The sequence below is a fragment of the Drosophila ananassae genome, chromosome 2L (assembly GCF_017639315.1).
Source record: "Drosophila ananassae strain 14024-0371.13 chromosome 2L, ASM1763931v2, whole genome shotgun sequence".
NCBI classification, from domain to species: Eukaryota; Metazoa; Arthropoda; class Insecta; order Diptera; family Drosophilidae; genus Drosophila; species Drosophila ananassae.
Window position 1 is genome coordinate 4,678,432 of NC_057927.1, and position 21,309 is coordinate 4,699,740.

A 21,309-nucleotide genomic window follows, 5' to 3' on the forward strand; every position below is an offset into this window, starting at 1 on the left:
TAGTTTAAAAAAGGCTTTTGGCTTTTTGATAGATTTCGTAAGTTAAAATTCTAGGAAATTATGGACGCATACATGAGCTTTTTAACTTCGTAAGCAAGTTGATAGCCCGCATAAGGGTTAGCATCATTCTCTGGTGGCCTGAAACAAAATGTTTTTCGTTTTTATACATTTAGACTGGTTAAAAGTAATTAATTGATTGTTGTTTGGTTTGTTTCGTATTTCTTGAGTGGGTGAGTGAGTGGTTTGGTGACTTGGCTGAGTGGCAGGTGGGTGAGACAGTTAGTTAAGGTGTTAGAATTAGTTGGTTAAAGAGCATTTACATATATACGTGGTACCTAGAAAACCTCGTAGTTTCTATTCTCTTACTGCCATTCAATGGCCTCTTCACTGTTCGCTGTCGGTGTTGTGTAAAATGAAACATAAACACAATATTCATAACGAAGTGTTTGGTGTTTGTTCATTTGGTTTTCTTGTTTTTATGTAACGGAGGCAACGAAAAAGTAATGCAGCTGCAAACAGAGTAGGCCTAAGAGTGTATTCATTTAGTTTTTAACTTGAGTTTTCTTGCTCTTGCTCGATTACCGACTTTGCTTTGCTATTCGTAACTCAACAGAGTGCCGTTTTTTTTGATTAATATCTATGGTTATAGATAGAGCCTGATGTTCGACCCCCGTGGAATAGATATATACACTCCCGGTATGTCCTTTGAACAGCACTCACCTGTTGTACTGTGAGGGCGATATCACCTGGCCCTCCACCTGCCGGCTGACATTCACCGTGGGCTTCACTTTGTTCACCTGTTTCCCGGCCGCGGCTGCCGCAGCCGCCGCCGCGGCAGTGTTGTTCATGTGGTGCATGGCACCTGTGCCGTTGCCAGTGCCATTCGGACGGCGCAAATTGCGATTGAGTACTGCAAGTAAATGAAAAAGGATATATACCGTAAATTCGTTGTCCTGGCTAATGCGGCAAAAACTTACGATTGGTATCTTCTCTGTCACGTGTGATATCACCTGTGGCAGATCGATTGGCAGTATCAGTAGTTGCAGCAGTTGCAGTAGCAATAGCATTGTGGCAGTGACGAGTTCAAAGATGAGAGAACAAGAGCAGAGGTCATTCGATTAGTAAGTTGGCCCAGAACCGGACTCGCTGGTCAGAGTGTTGAAGAGATACTCATTGGCTTCAAGTATTAGTCAAAGTTAGTCAAGAAAGGTATTTTTGAGCCGCGTGTGCATTTAAGGTTTAAGGTTTTTTGTAAATGGATCATAGTTCTGGCTTAGTGATTTATCGAGTGTGTGTGGTTTGCGACAGTAATAAACAAAGTTGGTAACAAGCAGATTGGTTATGCAATTAAAAACGAAGATCACACAAGGTGAAGTGTACAAATAAGTAAAGTAAGAATGCTTTCAATAGACATCAATATGGGTTTCGAGTAATTAGGTAATTATGAGATATAGGATATATGTATATAGCAGTTCTTTAGTTAGATTATATCAACGAGTTACATTAGCAGAGAAACGAATTCTGTTCAAGAATCAACGCAAAAACATATTTATGCAAACGAATATCTAAACAATTATCATGAGTTGTACTTGATCGTTTTTTAATTGGATTGGACATTTTTTTTTTTTTTGTATTTGTTTGTTTGTTCGACGATTTAAACTGAGGGGAAAAGCAAACCAAGGCTTAAGGAAACGAAACACAAACTTATATTGATCGGATAATGTGTGTGAGATTTGAGTGGGTGACGAAATGTGCTATCCACCTATCGACTGGCGGCCTGGCGTTCAAAATAACCTTTCCGGGGCAGCTGCAACTAGATTGTTGCAACTGCACCACGCATTTTCTGACTTATACCGCATTGAGTGGTCTAGTGGTCTGGTATTCAATTCAGAGACGAGACTTTACCCGATACAGATCCACGCACATGCACCCGCTTGGGTAGCTCTGGTGGCGTAAATGTGGGTGCAGGATGGTGTTCATCTGTAAAATATTTTTGGTTCGTTATCGCACAGCTTCGGTAAATCAGATTCATTGTGTATGCATTTCTTTTTTTTTTTAGTTTTGCTTTTTTTTTTGTGTATTTATATGGTCAAGCTTTGTATGTGAAGCCTATAATTGCTTTTTGGAATATACCAAAAAAAATTCTTTTGTTTTGGTTCTGTTTTTTTTTTTTAATATTTTTTAGGGGGATTGTGTTTTGGTTTTTGTAAAAAACTAAAGCAGTAAGAGTTTTGGCTTGTTTGGTAAATAAACACGAAACTCGAGAGAAAATCATAGAATAATCAGTCTGACTCTTGGGAGAACCCAGGAAAACCGGACCAACTGAAAATAAAACTTAGAATACGGCTTTCGGCCGAAATTGAACGAAAGGTGTTCAAGATGGTCGGGGGATGGTTTATTGGGATTTTAGGATATTTGATTTACGGAATATCGAACAAAACATGCAAATAAATATGAGTTTGAACAGAACTTGTGATGGTTATAATACATTTATACATACGGGTACAAAATAGAATATTTATACATAATACAATAAAACAAGTCTAAGCAAGCGTTGGTTTTTTGTTTTGGGATACAAACCAAATTGTTTAAAGCTTGAAGCATTATTTAAGCAACACGCTGACTAAGTGCGGAGTACAAGCTGGGTAGCAAGATTGGTAATTATTTAGCAGACTATCTTGATTTTCATTGTGGACTTTAGGCTCGGTGGAATTCGGTTTTGGATTATTTGGATTATTGAAGCATTTAATACTTAGACTGCTAGAACTGCTAACACCCACTCAAAGAACATTTTCAAACGATCTCTCCAACTACGAGTTGCACTATCTAAGTAAACCCCTTTCTCAGAAGGGGGGCTGTATTTAAGAGTTCTATTATCTTAGGTTCTTTATAGCAATTTAACTGCATCGAATTTGGAATTTTTCGACATCTAATTCATCCTTTCCCCCTATCCTGTTTTCTCCCCGGGAAGGGTGATGTAGTGCTCGGGGAAAGGATCAGGCGCTTTATGATTCGGGTGGGTTGTGATCGAATTGTGGCTCTAATCATTGGCTTCAGTTGCTTTGCTTTTCACAGGTCATTTGCATTTATTCATGATGGTTTATGTATGGTTAAATAATAACTTACTTTAGACTATACTAAAAGAATTGTTTTTTGAAGAACTCAAAAAAAAAATTATAAGTTATGGAAAAACGTGCACTGGCACACCTTAGAAAGAAAATGAACGAATTTCTTTAAAACTCTAATCAACTAAAACAAATAATGATATATTTATGTTTAAGACGAGTACAAATGCGATTTAATCATAGTATTTTCTTTTTTTTTTTTTTGTGGTTTTTCATGTATTTTGGAGTTAGTTAGACTTACTTGACAACGAGTATTCATCGTCTTCTACACACACACACAGAGACATATAAATAGGAGTATTGTAGTTGTAGTAGTTGATACGGAACACGAGTGTGTGGGTAGGGGAGGGAGTACAATAGAAAGATGATAGGTTTACATATTTAAATACATTATAGAAAGGATCAATTCCAGACGCAGAAGATTGAGTTTGTATATTTTACAGAAAATGAGTGTCTGTGCAGGATGTGTCTGGCGAGTGTTGTTTTCGGAGTTCAGATCCTGCGGATCCTCCATGGTGTATCGTGTATCGTGTTCAGTGTGTGTGTCTTGATAACCACATAGTATAGCGGAAACAGAAAGTATTTCTATCCTAAGATACGTGAACAGTAGAAATTGAGAAGTATGTATCACCAATTAACTACACGACATTATGCAATGCGATAGATACGATAGATACAGTACGGTACAATACACAATATATGAAGTTAACGTTTGTACAATATAATTTACGATATACGAGTATACGAGTACGATAAGTATTATGTAGAGTATGAGGCATAAAGTTTTTACTATAAACACACCGACTCGATATGTGGGTGCTCGGTTACACAAAAAAGTATAGCATACTTATATGGTATGGAGTTCATACGAAAACACAACGGCAGAATCGAGTATGAATATTTATCGGAATATGTAGTATTGCTTTCGAATAACTCAATTGACTCAGAACGAAGTTCGGTTTTTGTTTCGTTGACTTTACTACACACTCACACGCACACTAAGGTTAAAGTTGATTACGAAAAAGTACACAATTACTATAACGAACGAGTAGAAACGAAACATGTGTGTGTGTGTGTGGTGTGTGTGAGTGTTTGTTTTTTGTAGCTTTTGGGTGTATGTGTGCAGTTGGGTGGGTTGGGGCGTTATTGAAGAGGTGGGGGCGGGTCAGGGGCAGTATTTGTATTTGTGTTCGAGTGTGTTCATTTTTTTTGAGTTTGAACTGACAAAGATTGATTGATTTTCGATTTGTTTGGCTGCCTGATTGATTGGCTGAGTTTTGATTGGATTGACTGAATTGCATATGCAGCTGAACAGTAGCAATTAGAGTTTGTTAGTTGGTGAGTTAGTTGGCAATTATAAACATGTTAAAGAGCGTTTTTCTTGGTTAGCAAGAGTCTTGGGCAAATGCAATGATCAATTTTGAAAATGCCAATTGAAAATCATGTTTTTGATTGTTGGTTGTGGGTTGGATTTTCTTGTCTGGTTATGAAATGTATGTTCGTATGCTTATTTGGTTATAGTAGGGTAGAGACAGAGACAGGAGATAGAGATAGATAGAGAGAGAAAGAGAGAGAGAGAGAGAGAGTGAGAGTAGAGTAAGTTATACGTACTTGCACGCCCAACCATTTGTACGGCTCGGACGCCTTTCCGGAAGGTGGCCACTGTTTTTGTTTCATGAAAACAGAATTTTATAGGATTCGTGTGAATAGGTAAATGATGGCAAGGTAATGATTGTTGATTTTCAATATTATTCAATTTAACTTCTTCTTCGTAATCTTCATCTGCTTATCATTTCGAACATCATTCAAAAAATGATGGTAAAATATACGAAATAAAATACTCTATTAAATAAATCATAAGTTAATCACACGGCACACGTTTTACTTGAACTCTCGTTAAAAATATGTAGATATATTCATATGCGGTATGTCTTTTATGATAATAGTTAGATATATGTAATGTTTTTAAGGAATATATACTAAGTATGCGCGCATCGTGGACGAACCAAACCAGAAATCGTTGCAAACTAATTTAGTTCTATATAAGAGATAAATGTTTTATTTATACTGAGTACGATAGAAAGAACGATAGAGCGATAGAAGGATCAGAGGTACAACTGAAATATTTCACCTTATTCCCTAAAATATAGTTCCCATTTTTCCTCCTCAATCCCAAAATCAAATGTTATTCTTCATTTTCTAGTCACAATATGCAGGGGGGTTCGGTTTTGGACGGGATTCTTTGGCAATTAGCGGCTAAGAGCTTTCATGGTTTTTAGCATTGACTATAGCACAAGACGCTCACAGACTTACATCAATTTAGTATGTTTTTTTAGGTTTCCGAGTTCAATTAGTTTTTAAGGAATCAGTTTTATTTAATACCAATTTGGCTGACCAAATTAGGAAGGCGCATATCAAAGGTTTTTAGCCTTTTTCATTAGATTCTATGGATCGGGATTATTTGACTACTGGGTATAAATTCAAAACCAGGCTTAAAAATCTTTGAGTTAGCGCTTTTGGTTTTAGATTCGGTTAGATTAGAAATAGCAGCAACAAATAATTTCTTTGGCTTCGGTATAATATATACGGATATTAATAATGGATAGAGCGCCGCAAATCGCAAATTAATTAATTAACTTTCTTGTTTTTTTGTTTTTTTTTGTTTTGTGGAAATGGTTTTGAAAGCGTACCCTCCATTGTATTCATCACCGATGTGATGCCTTGGTTGACCATGCCCGTCTGCATCATAATCATGCCCACATCTGCAAGATGGTTACGTTTTGGTATTCAAGTTGACACTCGCACATACACACATAGATTGGTATACATATATAACAGGTCCGGAGATCTGGGATCGGATCTGGGAGTGGATCACAAACTTAAGCACTAGGCACTACTATTTTTCGAACTGCTTTTCCACATATACACATATGTATCATACAGCTGCAGAATGGAGCCCGTTTCGCCTTTATTTCTTTTTTTTTTTTTTTTGTTTTTTGAAAGCCATAACACAGGCAACGCAAACTCGGCAAACTTACTAACTACTTGAGAACATTTGCAGCTAATTGTAAGATGGGTGTTTACAGATTAAGTTAAGATCGTAGAGTATAAGTAAAGTTTTATTTAGGTGTTACGCTACATAGAAACCAAATACATAAACGTTAGTTATTCTCTGGCAACTGTCGGTTAACATCGGAAAGTAACCTGCTCTAAAGTTATTTACACATTTTGCTTCAAGTAGTCGCTGTAGCTACTCTCGATTATATACAATCGCAATTAAAGTATATATATATTTTATAGTAGATTAATATAATAATAGAGCTCTGGTGAGTGAGGTGAGTGCCACGCCAAGAACACAAATTAATGAAAAAGTGTTGGGAGGAATTCGTGAAGACGGCGTCGCATTTCAAGAACTTAAGTCTACCGGTAAGTATTTTAAAATAATTTAATCGTAAGTATTAGGAAGAGTATTAAAATTAGATCTGGATGCTGTAAAAGTGAGTTAAAATTTATTCAAATTTGAGCTTGTTTTCTCGTATTAAAGTTTTTTTATTTCGTATGGTGATGGAGTGATAAAATGTAAATTGATTTTTGTGCTCATTTCCATGCACTTATTATTGGGTTCTTGTAAGGGTTATTCTCAACACATAAGTATAAAGTACAAAGAGTAAAAGGGAGTTACAGAGACAGAAATAGAGAGCAAGAGCGAGGATTAGCGAGATAGACTGTTAAAAAAATTGTGCAGTTTCGGATTTAGAATATAATTCAATTATCAAAAGAGTTTCAAAGGTTCAAAATGTATCAAAATACAGATGTAGTATGCTTTTTCCATGCCTTTTTAATGAAATACAAAGCAAATAGACTTACTGCAAAGTAAAGTTTATTTTTAAGAAATGTTTAAAAAATATAGAATCATTATCCGTGGCCTCTTTTTCTTTAAATTATTATGAACACCACTTTATATCCTTTGTATTTCACGTTGGGCTCACTTCCTATCGGGCTTGGCACATTTATATCGAAAAAATTGCGCATACGCCTCGTAAAACGAAAATGACACTTGAAACTGAAAAGTGGCGAGTCTATTATGGGGTTGTGATGGCCAAAACAAAAACTATGAGTGAGTTTTACATTTCTTGCTGGTTGACTGTGGCTGTAATATTGGTAGTATCAAAGAACTGGGGTTGCATATCGCACAAACATATTTACAACGTCAATGGCACGTTATGTTTTGATTGGTCTGGTTATCTGGTCTTGGAAGCCATCGGACGGGGGATATATATGTTATGTATATGGGAGTATATATTCAATCGTTACAAATGTGAGTGTAATTAACTGTTACTTCGTGGGTTACAAAGAGGCGCATGTCAAAACAAACAGTGACCAAAATAGAACTGCACATGGGCAAGATAAACGGGCAGGACGGTTCAGGATGGTTCAGTTTTTCTCAAATAGTTATTATATAGGTTGGTATATATATTATATATGCTAGTGAATGGTTATGATGTCAGTAACGGGGCTCTGAGCACACTCCAAAATGGCCAATGATTTCGGTTTGCAAAATTGTATCAAAAACTAAAGACAAACAATCAAAATCAAAGGAAAGGTCTTGATTTCGTTGTGCTCTCGATTGATTGGTGGTGAGGTGCTCGGTGGAGTTAGATTTGGTTCGGTTCTGGGAATCGGGGGGACCTTTAGTTTGTTGTATTCGATGGATAGTCAAAAAGAAAACAGGAATATGCATAATGTACTTTATACAAAAGTTGGAATTGTATTCGGAATCGGTATTGTAGTTGGAATTAAACTTCAAAACTGAGAAGTGTTGGTGTGGTGGTATCGTGTTCTGGTTTTTGTGGGAAGTTAGTGTATTCTTTTTCTTATTCATTTGATTATTCGATTTGTTGCTTGATTTACCTAAGTCATCGAATTTGCTCCTGGGCTGAACAGTCACTGTGGGACAAAGTTATGGCATTGGATTGTATTATTTGGTATTAAATTCAATTCGATTTGGAATTAATTGGTTTAATTGTATTTGGTTATGCCGCGTTGCAAGTGTGGAGCACCCAGACGCACACAGACACACACGAGTGGGTGGGCGAGTGGGTGTGAGTGTGCGTGCGGTGGTGCCCCCGGCAGTTGCAGCCGCGCCAATGAGTATTGTCGATTCGATTCAGTTATACATAGTTAGTTGTTGTGGTTGTTGAATTTGCAGTATTTGGTTTAGATTTCATTGAAGGCGAGGGCCACACGCGCCAACACACATACATAATAAATATATAATAAAAACATGGATATTTTGTATAAAAATATTTCGAAATATAGTTTACGAATAGGTATCGAGGTAGAGTGTAAAAAATATGTAAATATTCATAAGAGTTTGAAAAGTTTGCGCCTTAAATCTATGATCTGCCTGCTTACGAACTAAAATCGAGTTATTATTCTTATAATATTTCTGTTTTGGCTTATTCGACTCTGGCTGTCCTCATACCGTTCGATACACGAAACGAAACACTCAAATCAAATGCATATCGAAATGAAAACGGATAAGTTAAATTAAATCCATGGATACATAAAATACTCTAAGAAATAATAGGGGGGGAGTCGGTACAAGGGAATGCTTACAGTTTTTGCATTTGCATTTCTTGATCAGCGTCTCGTCCTTGATGTCCTCGTGACAGGCTTTGCAATAGAACCAGGCACTGCCAATGGATAATATGTTTTAATAATACATCAAATAAATAAAATAATTGTGCACTTACCGCTTCACCTCGTCGGCGCTTTGTGCTATAAAGAATCCTTGCGTGTTGGCCTGGATCTTGGCCCCACGCGGGTTAATGGAAATCTTGCTGTCGGCCCCCTCCTCAGCCCCTTTGATCTCGATGGCGAGCAGCAGGAGCTTCAGCTTGGAGAAGCACAGTCTAAACGGCGGGAAGGGGGAGTCCAGTTAGTCTCTAATCGGCCAACTTGGCTTCCACTTAGTCTAGATTGCTTTACAAGTCATTGAACCTAGTTTAGTTTGCTACAAAAGTGTAGTTGAACTCTCTCAAAAAACGGGCATGCACATTGTGTGTGGTTGTGGTTGTGGGTGTGAGTGTGGGTGTTAGTGAGTGTGTGAACAGGTGTTGAGTATCTAGGTGTTTGTCTAGGTGTCTTGGTGTTAGTGAGTGCCCTCAAAGCGTACACTGTAAAAAACAAATCAATTGACGAGTCAAAAAATATCATGCCAGGCAAAATGCTTAGAAGATAAACTAGAGAAAAATCTGTTGACAAAAAATGTATAAAAATCGTAAACAAAATCAAAAACTACAGATCGAAATAATCTGCGTTCTATGGTCGACTAGAATGCACTCTACAAACGGTGGGACAATAACTTTACATTCTGCACATGCAATGAGTTCGGGGGTTCGGCGGAAAGTGGAGTCACAAAGTGGCGCTGTTCTGGTGAGAGTCTCTAAGAATTATTTGCAGTGTACGTGTGGTTTCTTGACTGGGCGGGCTACTACTACGAATTAAGAATCGCAGCGAGCTGAGTTCGGTTAGCAGGCGATTGTGGCGATCGGATGCGGTTACGGATACGTATACGGTTGCTAATACGGTAACAAATGCAGTTTCAGCCAATTGTTATGAGTGTTGGTTGTAATATACAGGTTGCTCAATGCGTTCGCCCTCGGGTAATTGTGGCTTTTCGTTTCTATGGGCTATTGGTTAGAGCTTGAATTGGGGGGTTCGATATATATATGTTTATGTGGCCAAAAAGGTGGGAGGCTGGGAGAGGCGACAAACGGTTGTTTAGTTGTTTAGTTGTTATTATGAGGAAGGAGAGTAAATCAAACAAGAATCGAATTCAAGTTGGTAAATAATAGGAAAAAGAATTGGTAAACAAACTTATTTTGTACAATGCAAAAAGTTGTAGTAGTAGAAGTAGTAGTAGTAGTATTTTTTATACAGTTTGCATATAACGTTTTTTTTTTTATATTTTTGTTTCGCTAATTTCTCATTTTTGAGTCTTACTCGCTGGCTTGTGGGAATGTCATGCCGGTAAATGAAGGTGATAGGGTTTCGGTGTACATCTCACACCCTGTACCTTGAAGATAATCATTTTGCCAGGCCTGTGTGTCTGGTGACTGAAAGTTAGAAAATGGTTTTGTTGTGGTTTGCATTTAGTAAGTTCGCTATAGTAACTACGTGGCACATAGTCGGTTTGTCTGTCTGTTCTGTATTTGTTTTATTATTTTTTTTTTGTTTTTTTTTTTGGTCGTGTGGCAGGTGAAGTTTACTAGCAGAGACTGAGGTGTCAGGGAGCAGATAGAAATATCATACATATGTATATATTGGCTCGCTGGGATTGGGACACATCCTACGCATCTCATAGCTGGGACTTGACTGGTTTCTTAGCTGGATTCTGGTTTCTGGTTTCTGGATTCTATGGCACACATTTCAATAGCTGGCAAGTACTAAGAGTGCTATGAGAGTGTTGTGCATGTTTCTGGATCAGGCATTTGCATTTGGCTTTTACTTTTGGATTGGCTTTGGCTTTGGCATAGAAATACTGCTTCGATTCTCTGGTTGTTGTTTTGGCATTCGGTCTGTACACTTTCTGGCGAACTTTACAGCATTGAAGAAGGCACGAGCATTTGGGGTGGCATCAAGACTCAACCGAACCGAACGTGTGTCAAATGAGAAGAAATCAACAAATCCAACTGATATCATCAAGGAACTTAATACAAAATAAAGTCCAACTCAAAACAAAAATGCACGCTGCAAAACTTAGAACTGTTTTTCATAGAGACATATAGAGAGATAGAGATGTTTCTGAGCGATCCGCTCACACAGATACCATACAATTAGCGAGTGTGTGTGTAGGTGTGTTTATGTGTTTTGGTTTTTTTGTGTGTCTATGTATGTGGGCATGTGTGGGTGTTCGTTTGTCCTTAAAATAAAAAGTCAAAAGAACTGTCTTGGCAGTTTGAAGTTTGCTTTTTGGTAACGAAAGAATAGAAACCGTATTTTATATTTGCAAACACTGAAGGCATTTTGAACATTTAGAACACTCAATTACACAAAGAATTTGCTTGAAACAACGACTAATTTTCACAGTGTATATGTATTGTCAGTGTATTTGCGTGTGTTTTTTTTATTTTTTTATTCTTAAGTGTCTTGATTGGAACTGAGAAATCAAAAAACTAGATTCGTTGGCAGGCACCTTTACACGTGGCAACACTTAGATCGGTGTAAACGTGCCGCAGTCCTCGTTTTGGGAAGAATTCAAAATAATTTAAACTTAAAATTTGTTACAACGACGATCAGAACTGAGTGAAACAAATAACGTGTTTACTTGTGGTGTGTGTGAGAGTTGAAATGTGTGTTTTCCGGCTTAAAAAAACTTAATTGTGATTCAAAAAACCAAATCACAATTAAATTTTCAAGTCAGACATGGTGTAAGATTTTTGTTTGTATTTTTTTTTTTTTTTGTTCAACGCTGCACGATTAACAAGTAGTAGAATAGAGTAGGTAGTAGTAGATACGATATAGTATTTTTAATTTATTTTTTTTTTGTTTTTGCTGGTACGAGTATTACGATATAGCTTATGGTTGGAAAATTGGAAAACTGCCTGCTGCGTGACTTACTCAGTGGCCTGAGCAAATGGTATTCCAATAAATGTGGGACTCAATGTTTCAGTGTACATTTCCATGCCAGTGCCGCGCAGGTAATCATTTGTCCAAGACTGCATGTCTGGCGACTATGGGTTAAAGACGTAATATAGAGACATTTGATTTTATATAAATGGTACACCCCGGATATTGATTGCCCCCTCGGTGGCGCATCTTAGCAATGCAACATACATATTGTCTGCGAATCTGTAAATCTGTAAAATATCTAACACTTTTCCGGCCTGCTTTTAAGTAACGCCAGTTGTGTGATTGTGTCTGGTATATCGTTGGTGAGTGGGCCAAGTTCTCTGGGCCAAAGACCGTACTTACCGTCTTGAACGATCGCATGGCAAACAGATTGGCCATCATCGTCGAGAAGCCAGGAGCCAGACAGCTCTGGGCTATGAAGCCCAGCTTCAGCTCGGCCAAGCAAATGACATCGTCGCCCTGTTTCCAGTCCCACGATGGTATGTTCAGCAAATAGGCCTAAAAAATCACAATTTAAAAAGACCGAATACTTAGAAAAAGGATATTCTTGAAAACTGTACCTTATTGTGGTATTGCATCAGTTGGATGATGACTCGAATGTCGTCGCTGTAGTTTTTGATCGAGATTACTCTCATGATGTTGGCAGCATCTTCTGCGTCGGGATCTTGGCAATATTTGTTAGCTAGCACCAGGCAGGCATCGGCTTCGTGTACCTTTTGAGACCAAACAGCATTCGGCCGGACGGGGAGATTGAAAAGTTTCCGATTAGTATGGGGATTTGAAAGTTTGGAGGTTGGTTTATGGTCAGACTATGTCTATGGGCTGGATGTTTGTCTCATGTGAGTTAGTTTTGTTATGTTGAACTGTTCAAAGTAGTTTGTTATGGTTCAGTGATTGTTATTGTTACTGTAACTGTGAGATATATTGCAGAGGTGTCACGTTTAGAGCATTGTCCACAATATTAACAATTAGTAAGCGTTTAAGGTTTACACGCACATTGACTGGACAACTATGGTACGAGTATGAGTACTTAAAATGCCACAACTGTTGTGTGTTTTGGTTTATGTTGTTAGTGGCCCGATCTGACTCAGATCGTGGCCAGATATCTTGCATATACATTGCGTACGTAGTAGGTATCTTTAAGGTACGGTTATTCATTAGCATTGCCCATTGGGAGCGGTTGGGGGAGATAGTAAGCGGTTTTTCAGTTGCTGGGTGGGTGGGTTGCTGGACACAGTCTTTTGGTTTCAACTTCAAACTAAGGACACATTAAGAAATCATAAGGCGAACGCTCGGTGCATAGCTGTGGGTGGCAACTTGTGGGGATTATATATAAAGTACGAGTGACACAGACGGGTAGGGGTGATCGGTGTACTGAATAAACTTAATCAGATCTCAAAGACCAAACAACTAAATAGGAAATCAAGTGGGCATTAGACAATAGATTAGCACCAGCTACAAGCACTTGTTATTCGATTATATATAGTATGCACATGCATCGGCTCACATGCAGTAGATATGCTTTAATGCCAAGCTTCTTTATCTTAACTTTTCAAGGACACTCGCTGACAGCAGCAAGTGCCTTTCAAGAGTGTTCGTCTTCACAAGGAAATCGATTAAGCTGATATATACACGAACTTATCCCCACGAAAAGTTATGTTTAAAAATTTTTATTTGAATTTACATTAAAACACGAATTGAACTGATTGTTAACCCATACTATACAGTAACTTAACAATTACATTAATATACTTAGCACATACGTAAATACGAGATTACTTTAACGTTAATGGTTGTAAATAAAGAGGCTTAAACTGAGGATTAATTAAAATAATTAATACTTTTGTGTCCAACAGCAACATACATATGGTATTCATACTTGTGTTCTGTGTTTGTGTTTTTTCTGTATTCCAGTTGATTTATGTATTTTTTAATTGGTTAGTCGAGTGCTGGGCCAAAACGATACAAGTACTAATGGAAACGACGATGCTTTTGTACACTAAACTAAAACCAGGGAATGCATAATGGGTCACATACATTACATATGTATTACGCGGGTGTCGCGAGTGTCCATGTAGGCTTGTACATACACACAGATACACACACACAGAGACATATACAATATACATAGGTTTATTTATAGGCAGGATTTAATTACATTTGAGCGTTCGTTACATTACATAAACATAAATAGGTACCAAAGAGGCCGAGCCCACACAACTTAACTTCTATGTAAGCTTTGGTTAATTCATAATTAAATCAAAGCTCAGCTCAGATCGACACACAAAAGGTACACGAAAAGGAAAGTCGGGTAAATGAACAGAAAGAAAGCAAACGAACGAACATATAGAACGAATAAAATGAAAATACATTTTCGTTTTACCTTAACCCTCTGCAGATCAATCGGATTCATAATGGTTCCTTGGAAGAATTCCACGGTGGTAAAATGACGTTTGAACAAACCCTCAAGTTCCAAATCGGGTGGTTTACTTTATAATTTTTTAGTTTTTTTTTTTTGGTAAGTTTTTGGTAATTTCAGTTTGATTTTTTTTTTTTTGTGGAAAAATAATACAAAGTTTTTAGAGTTTTCAATGATTCCAATGTACACGTGGGTTACATGGATTGTATTCATGGCAACAGAAGAGTATCGTTGCAGGTGAGTGCGTTGGTGTTCAAAAAACACAACAAACAATATACAAATATATATGGTTATTGTGCAATTTATTGAGTCCGCAAATATGCAAATGAAAATAGAAAGAAAAACAAACAATGCAGACAATTGTTGAAAGAAAATCTTCAAGCCGAAGGTGCAACAATAATAAGTAAGTGTGATTCATTAAAACTAAACTAAACTAAAAGTAATAAAGTCAGAAAATGTAAACTCTCCTTACTTACAATAAATCGTTACTCTAGAAAAAAACTCTTCTTAGTAAACTAGTTAACGTTACTTATCTAGGCTCAAGACTCAAAAAATTCTATAGGTGAATAAAAATTGCACGAATATTTTACAAGAGGTTTATTTGAATTGAACTTTAGACTACTACGATGTCGAATATAAAAATATAAAGGTCGTGAAATATTTGTAGCTTTTTTGGTTAGCTTTCAGCTCGATTTGAATAAGAAGGAAATATGGTAAATTTGAAAAAAATCAGCTAAGGAGGTCATTCCATTAAGCGGGTTAAATACATTAAGGCAACCTAAAAAAATTACCGAAAAAATATAAAGTGAAAAAGTGTTACGGGGTTCTTAACTAAAATCTATCTAAAATTAATGTTAACATCATTTGTTGTTAGGCGCGACGAGGAAAATGGATAAAAATCGTTTCCTCAAAAGTCCCAACAGCAGCAACCGGAAACCATTAATCATAATGCTATAATAAAGCTATAAAATTGCAATAAAAATAAACATAATTCAATTGTTCAAGTTCAAAGTGAGAGCGAGCATAGATAGATGGCATATATATATATATATATGGAGATCAGGGGTAGGGGCGTGTCATTTTCGATTGCTGTAGTTGTTTTTTTTTTTGGCTTGGATAACTGAGTTTCGTAGGTTAAACAAAGTGAAGTTAGCAATTGGAGATCTAAGTTGTGGCCACGGTCACAAAAACATTCACAAGTATGAGTTGCAAGTAGTATGCTCGCTGATTACTATCACTTTTGCGGTTTTTTGATGCTGGGAATCCTAACAATCGGGGCTCGAGTAGAGATCGTTACTGCAGATCTGTGTGTCTTCATGTTTGCTCACTGGTTTGTGTTTGGTTCATTGTACCGAGTGTACTCTGTAGGTGTTCGTGTGTCTGGAGTGTCTGAGTGATGGTTGGCGTGTCAGTGTCGGTGTGGGTGTGGGTGTTGTGTTTTTGGCGACTTGGTGTGTGTTTGTGTACCTTGACTCGCTCCAGGTCGACTGCGTTCATCATAGTGCCCTGAAAAAAGGCCACTGTTGTATAGTGACGCTTCAGCAGTCCCTCTAGCTCCAGATCAGGTTCTTTGCTATTTGATTGTTCGACGTACGGTTTATATTACATTACATGATATGGCATTTATATATAAATTAAATTGAGTTAGGGAATTAACAAGTATGAAATAAAATGAAAAACATTAAAATCAAAAATCAATTTCAACTGTCAGTGTGTTTACTAATTGTAAGGACTAAATTAATGCAAATACTTAAAGTAGTGCCTTCGACTAACTTAACTGACTGGGAGTCTTCACTCCGTCTATTGAAATGGCGACCAGAAGATGGCGGAAAGGGTGTTAAAAAAATCATTGCCTACTTTCCAGCGCATCCGCTGACCACCATCTCGTCATTCTGCGGATCTGCTTAGATACTGCGCTAATTTGTTATTTTGCTGCTGATTGTAATTAAAAATCAATCAAATACATTTATGAAACAATAAATCAAAATAACAACGACACAACGAATTGGCAATACGGTTGTAAACAGGTTTTTCTTCTGCTCAAAATTTGAAAGAGTGTTCGTGATGGACTTACCGATGGAGAAAGACCACTTCGACATCGACGTCCTCCCGATCTTCGTGGAGAAAGTCCTTCAGGAAATGCGACACGGACTCGTACGTTATATGACCGCACACCACAATATGTCTGGCGGATATAACAGGCGGATGGTTGATTGGGGAAAAGAAGAATACATTAGATTCCTTGAATTTGAAGGCGGGTGGACGAGTAATGCAACAATTTGTCTTAAATCTAGAGTGGAATGCACTGAAGCTCTGTACATGTGTGGCATATGTAGATGTATAGAATGAAGTGTTTGTGTATCAGTATTAGTGTGCGATTAAAGCAGCAGAAAGGCATTGGGCTGAGGAAGCTGAATCTAATTGTATTGATTGAATTAGATTCACTTTCCTGGCCCTGCTGTGGCTGAATAATTCATCCCAGATTTAATCACATGGCATGAATCTGTCAGGAAGCCAAATTTATATTACATATATACGCTGTCAGTGTCTCTGTGTTGGTGTGTGCATGACTATGAGAGTTTGAGTGCTTTGAATGTGTTCGAATGAGTGCATGTTCTTGGATGAGTTTATTTATACGAGTATTTTCATTGTTTTGTATTTCTGTATATTTATTTATATCGATTATGATTTGATATGTTTATATTATTTATCAACTGCTTGTCGTTGCCATGTTATTGTTATCTTTATAGCTTGTCAGTATTATTTGGTGGTAAAGTATAATTACTTTGCATCTTCTTAGAAAACAAACATTTATCAAAAATTATACAAAATACACGAACTCATAATTGAAACTAAACACTAAAATGATAATTGCAAAATGCATGAATTTAGTCTGCTACCCCAGGGGCGTGTACACAACTTAATTCAATGGTAAGAAATAATAATCAAATAATCGAATCAAAATGAGCATCTTGTCGCTGCAGTTGCACCAATCAGCCGCAACTGCAGCCCGCCAATCGAAATAAAAAGTATTTTAAGGTACACTGAAAAAATCAATACGGTTCTAGGTAAAGGCATATAGCTACGCACACCATTCCTTGGTAATAATCAACTTACATGCATCAAGTAAAGCATCAAAAGTAGTCAGCAACTGGCCAACGCATTTGTATTCTATGTACACATTGTATAATACACTACGCTCATTCGGAATATATAGATATACATATTTATATAGGAGCTTCTACGGGTGCTACATACTATTTGGTGGTAAATAGATTATTTTTGGCTTGGCTTTGAGTATTACTGTTATCACAGTCATGCAATCGGGCAGTCAGGCAAACCAGGCAGGCATTCTTCCCAAAACCCAAGTACTTTCGGGGTGTGTCAGTGCCACAAACTACACATGCATACTTCAACTACTCGGTGTGTATGAATTTGATGTGTGATACTGTCGGTGTATTGTGGAAAATCACATAACTCTTTTTTACAGACCATAATACGCCAAGGTCTAAGGCTGTCAAATCAAATAAAACTAATAATCCGATAATTCAGTCAGTCTTAAGTCAATATCAAAATTCTTTCGATCAAAAAACCTCATATAGATCTGTCCTTGTGGATGTGTTTTTTATGGAATCCAGATGCAATTCTATACAAGTGCCAACTGTTTACCTCTGGTATGGCATTAAAAACTGTGCTTGTCTAGATCGCTAAAACAAAAGAAGAACTTCAATTTGCATTTAACGAACAAACGAACAATAATAAATATTCTACATTCGATTATTTCTCGTGTTGCTGTTTTTTTTTTTTTTTTAATATTGTTGCAGCTAATAAAACGAACTTGTGACATTTGAAATTGAATTTATATTTGGTTTTTCTAGATTTTGTATTGAAATATGATGTAAATATTGTGAAAAGGTTTTTTAAAATTGATGCCTGGCCACGCATTTTCATCGTTTTACTTTCATATAATATTACTGCTCATTTCTTGAACATGATCATGAATCAGATACAATATAAAAATATTTTAATGTTGATCTTCAGATGCGCCAAATCTCAAATCACTCGGAAATGTGCAATGAATGTGAGTGAGTTTTGAATGAAATTATAAACTTTGGATAGGAGAGATCTTGAAAGAGAGACAGAGAGAAAGTGGAGATAGATGTTTGTGTATGTAGACAGTTTGGAAGGGCTCGGATACGGATACGTTTGTGGAATCGGGTTAAGTTCAGTTACGATTACGGTTAAGGTTACGAAATTGTATTGCCACCATTATCGAAGATTTCGGTGGATCCCTCAGCTAGACAAAAAAAAAGAGTGTGATGTGCTCAGGGGGCCATTTCAAAAGGTAACATTTCAAGTCATACAACGATGCAAGTCACCGCAGCAATTGCTTCCTACCTGGACAAAGGTTAATAAAATGGTAACGCCGAGCTCATCCATACACAACACTGAGTTACGACAATTGGGTGAAGTGGAGCTTTACTTTAATCCGATTACATTATCCGATACATATTCTCATAATCTATGGTTTTGTGTGTATATCTTGTAGATTACTTGTAAATTTGTTTATATTTTTATTGGTTGATCATACCGTTTATACTCGAATGTTAGTCAAAACAGAAGTTCACAAAGAAGAGGAAAACATGAAAATAATAATCCATTTTCCAATACAATAGTAAAGAGTAAGTGTCAGTGTTTTTGTGTGTGTTTATAGCATAGGGTATATAAAAGATGTCCAAGAACTACAACACGGATAGTAGCCGATAACTTATTGAAGGATTTTTAGAGAAAGAGTTAGATATACATGTATAAAGACAGTGAGAAAGAGAGAGAGAAAGATAGCGTAAGAGTAAAATATATGTTGGAAGGATATATGAGTTTATTGCTTGATTGTTTTATTCATTTGCTTTACACACACATAGATGATTCCGTTTCGACTCGTTTGACAGATGACAGGTGACAGATGACAGTTTCCTGTTGTCAACTGTGTCACTCGATGGCATAAGCTGTTTACTAATACGTATTTTACATTTCTAGCCAAAAATATTCAGCAAATTGAAGTCTTCCGTGAAAATTGCTTAAGTATTATATACAAATTGCTGTCTGTACTTGGGGAGAAAAAGTCTATGGAGAGCTATGGAGGCCTCCTTTATTTACCGAGATACTTATGCATGTGTGTGTGTACATTTTGAATTATATGGATTCTAACATTTACGTATACAATCGAATCAATAATATTATTATTGTATTTAGTATGCATTATTATCGTTCAATGTTAAATCGTTTAAAATGGATATACATATACGCATGTATATTTATTTATGTATATAGATATATATATACGAGTTACGACTTCGATATCAAGGACTATATAGACAATTACGATAATGTAACACAATAATAAACACCAATCACTGATTCACTTCAAGGGCTAATACAAATGCAAAAAGAGGCTAGGATGATATGGCATACAGAAAAGACAAAAACTAAAGAGTGTACGCATATTGAATTTCGATTAATGCCAATCATCAGCTCTGACATTCGCTTCACACTCGCTTGATCGAAGGATCTACCGATCGACCTGCAAATTACACGGAATCCAAATTGTTTCTAATTTTATTAAAGTGAATCAAAGGTATAAATGATAAGGAAACCCAAAAGTTCAACGCGATCTAGCCGCATCGCTTTCAAAACTCAAGTTGGAACAGAAGAGGCAAACGTGCAAATCAAACGATAAGATAGGATCTAAAGAATTTAGGTTCAAGATCAGGATGTACGAGTACGATATAGAGAGTAGAAAGTAGCAGAAGAGTAAGTTGATAATTTTGGCGTTCAAATTCAGGATGTAGTATGGAAACTCACAACAAGATAGCATTTGGTAGTTAAGAGTACGCACATGATATAGTAGATACACTCAGAACAGAATTTTTTAAGTACGGAACAATTGATTTTTTATATGTGGTACGATTCTCAAATACGATATCTGCAAAATGCCAATTCAAAGAAAACAAGAATCAAAACTGGCAAATCAAAAATCAAATCGATGGGCGAAACGTAAACTTAATGAAACTAATGCATAATGCGCCACGCCCACTCCCACCTCCATCACCTCCTTTCGGGGGGGATGGGGTGCAGAGGAAGGCGGTTTGTCGATACATCTTACTTTTTGTGACGTCTTGAGTTACGTTTTAGGTAATTACGTAATGAACTACGTAGACACGTTTAGGTCGAAACGAAAATTCGAAACGAATTCAACTGAATAGCAACAAACGAAAAATGAGTTGTTCGAGAACTAAATATTTTGTTTTTTTTTTCTTTTCATATAGTAAGCAATATGAGTATTTTAGTTAAATTTTCTTTTTGATTTTGCTTGATTTTCAATTGTTGAGTGTGGGTGTTTCTGTTTCTGTTGCTGTTGCATTTGTTGTTCCTGTTTGTTGTGGTGAGAGTTTGATCGATTAAATGTTTTGTAAAGTCTATGTGATTGATTGATTGGCTGATTGTTTGATTGATTGATTGATGGCCCGGATAGTTCAAATGTACAAATGTTGTGTTGTATTTGTTGTTAGCATTAGTAGCCAGAGCATCGTTGGCGCCTGCCAAACGTTCCCACAGGGCGTATGAATTGTGTTCTCGGATAATGATTATTGTGATTGGTAGATTGGTAGATTGGTGGTCGATTGTTCGGTTGGTTATGACCATGTTAGTGGTGTGTTTCGACATTTCGGGATGTACATATGCTATATGCTTTAAATGTAAGTGGCATGTGTGTTTCTTTATGGACTTTTGGTTGTTGAATCAAAATCAAATTTCGGCTACTTAACCACACTCGCAAAAACGTTTGGCATGAATGAAGCGCAAACTAAAAGTAAATATTCTCAATTATAGTATAATTTGACTGCTTTTGGCAGAAATTTCATTTTGATTTGGTGTTTATTTTGGAAACATAAATACTCTTTGTTGGTTAGTTACAAATTATTTTGGTGACTTTAGGTTTGTTGTTGACTTAAATTTATGATTGGTATTTTATTTTTGTGGTAGTAGTCTTATTGTAGTTGTTGTTGTAGTTTTTTTTAATATTTTTTTTTTTAATCAGATTGTTGATTAATTTATTTTGAATTGATTGAA

The 21,309-nt window shown here is 36.6% G+C and overlaps 1 protein-coding gene across 32 annotated transcripts in view; it reads right to left on the reverse strand.

The window, feature by feature from the left end:
• The window catches only part of LOC6500007 (calcium-activated potassium channel slowpoke), a 39,196-nt gene that overhangs the window by 4,496 nt on the left and 13,391 nt on the right, over positions 1-21,309 (reverse strand). For 3 of the 32 annotated variants that reach the window (XM_014910841.3, XM_014910854.3, XM_032449564.2), the window contains exons 8-17: positions 16,256-16,366; positions 14,146-14,251; positions 12,323-12,475; positions 12,105-12,260; positions 11,751-11,863; positions 8,882-9,040; positions 8,745-8,821; positions 8,037-8,072; positions 978-1,010; positions 721-910 (exon numbers count right to left, since the gene is read on the reverse strand). In XM_014910841.3, coding sequence (XP_014766327.1) covers positions 721-910; positions 978-1,010; positions 8,037-8,072; positions 8,745-8,821; positions 8,882-9,040; positions 11,751-11,863; positions 12,105-12,260; positions 12,323-12,475; positions 14,146-14,251; positions 16,256-16,366 — 1,134 coding nt within the window. Of the gene's footprint in view, positions 1-72; positions 139-720; positions 911-977; positions 1,011-1,905; positions 1,981-3,366; positions 3,391-4,736; positions 4,788-5,815; positions 5,888-8,036; positions 8,073-8,744; positions 8,822-8,881; positions 9,041-10,133; positions 10,247-11,750; positions 11,864-12,104; positions 12,261-12,322; positions 12,476-14,145; positions 14,252-15,648; positions 15,755-16,255; positions 16,367-21,309 lie in introns of all 32 variants that reach the window. The other 29 variants (XM_032449560.2, XM_032449561.2, XM_014910842.3 and 26 more) reach the window with 27 other exon arrangements.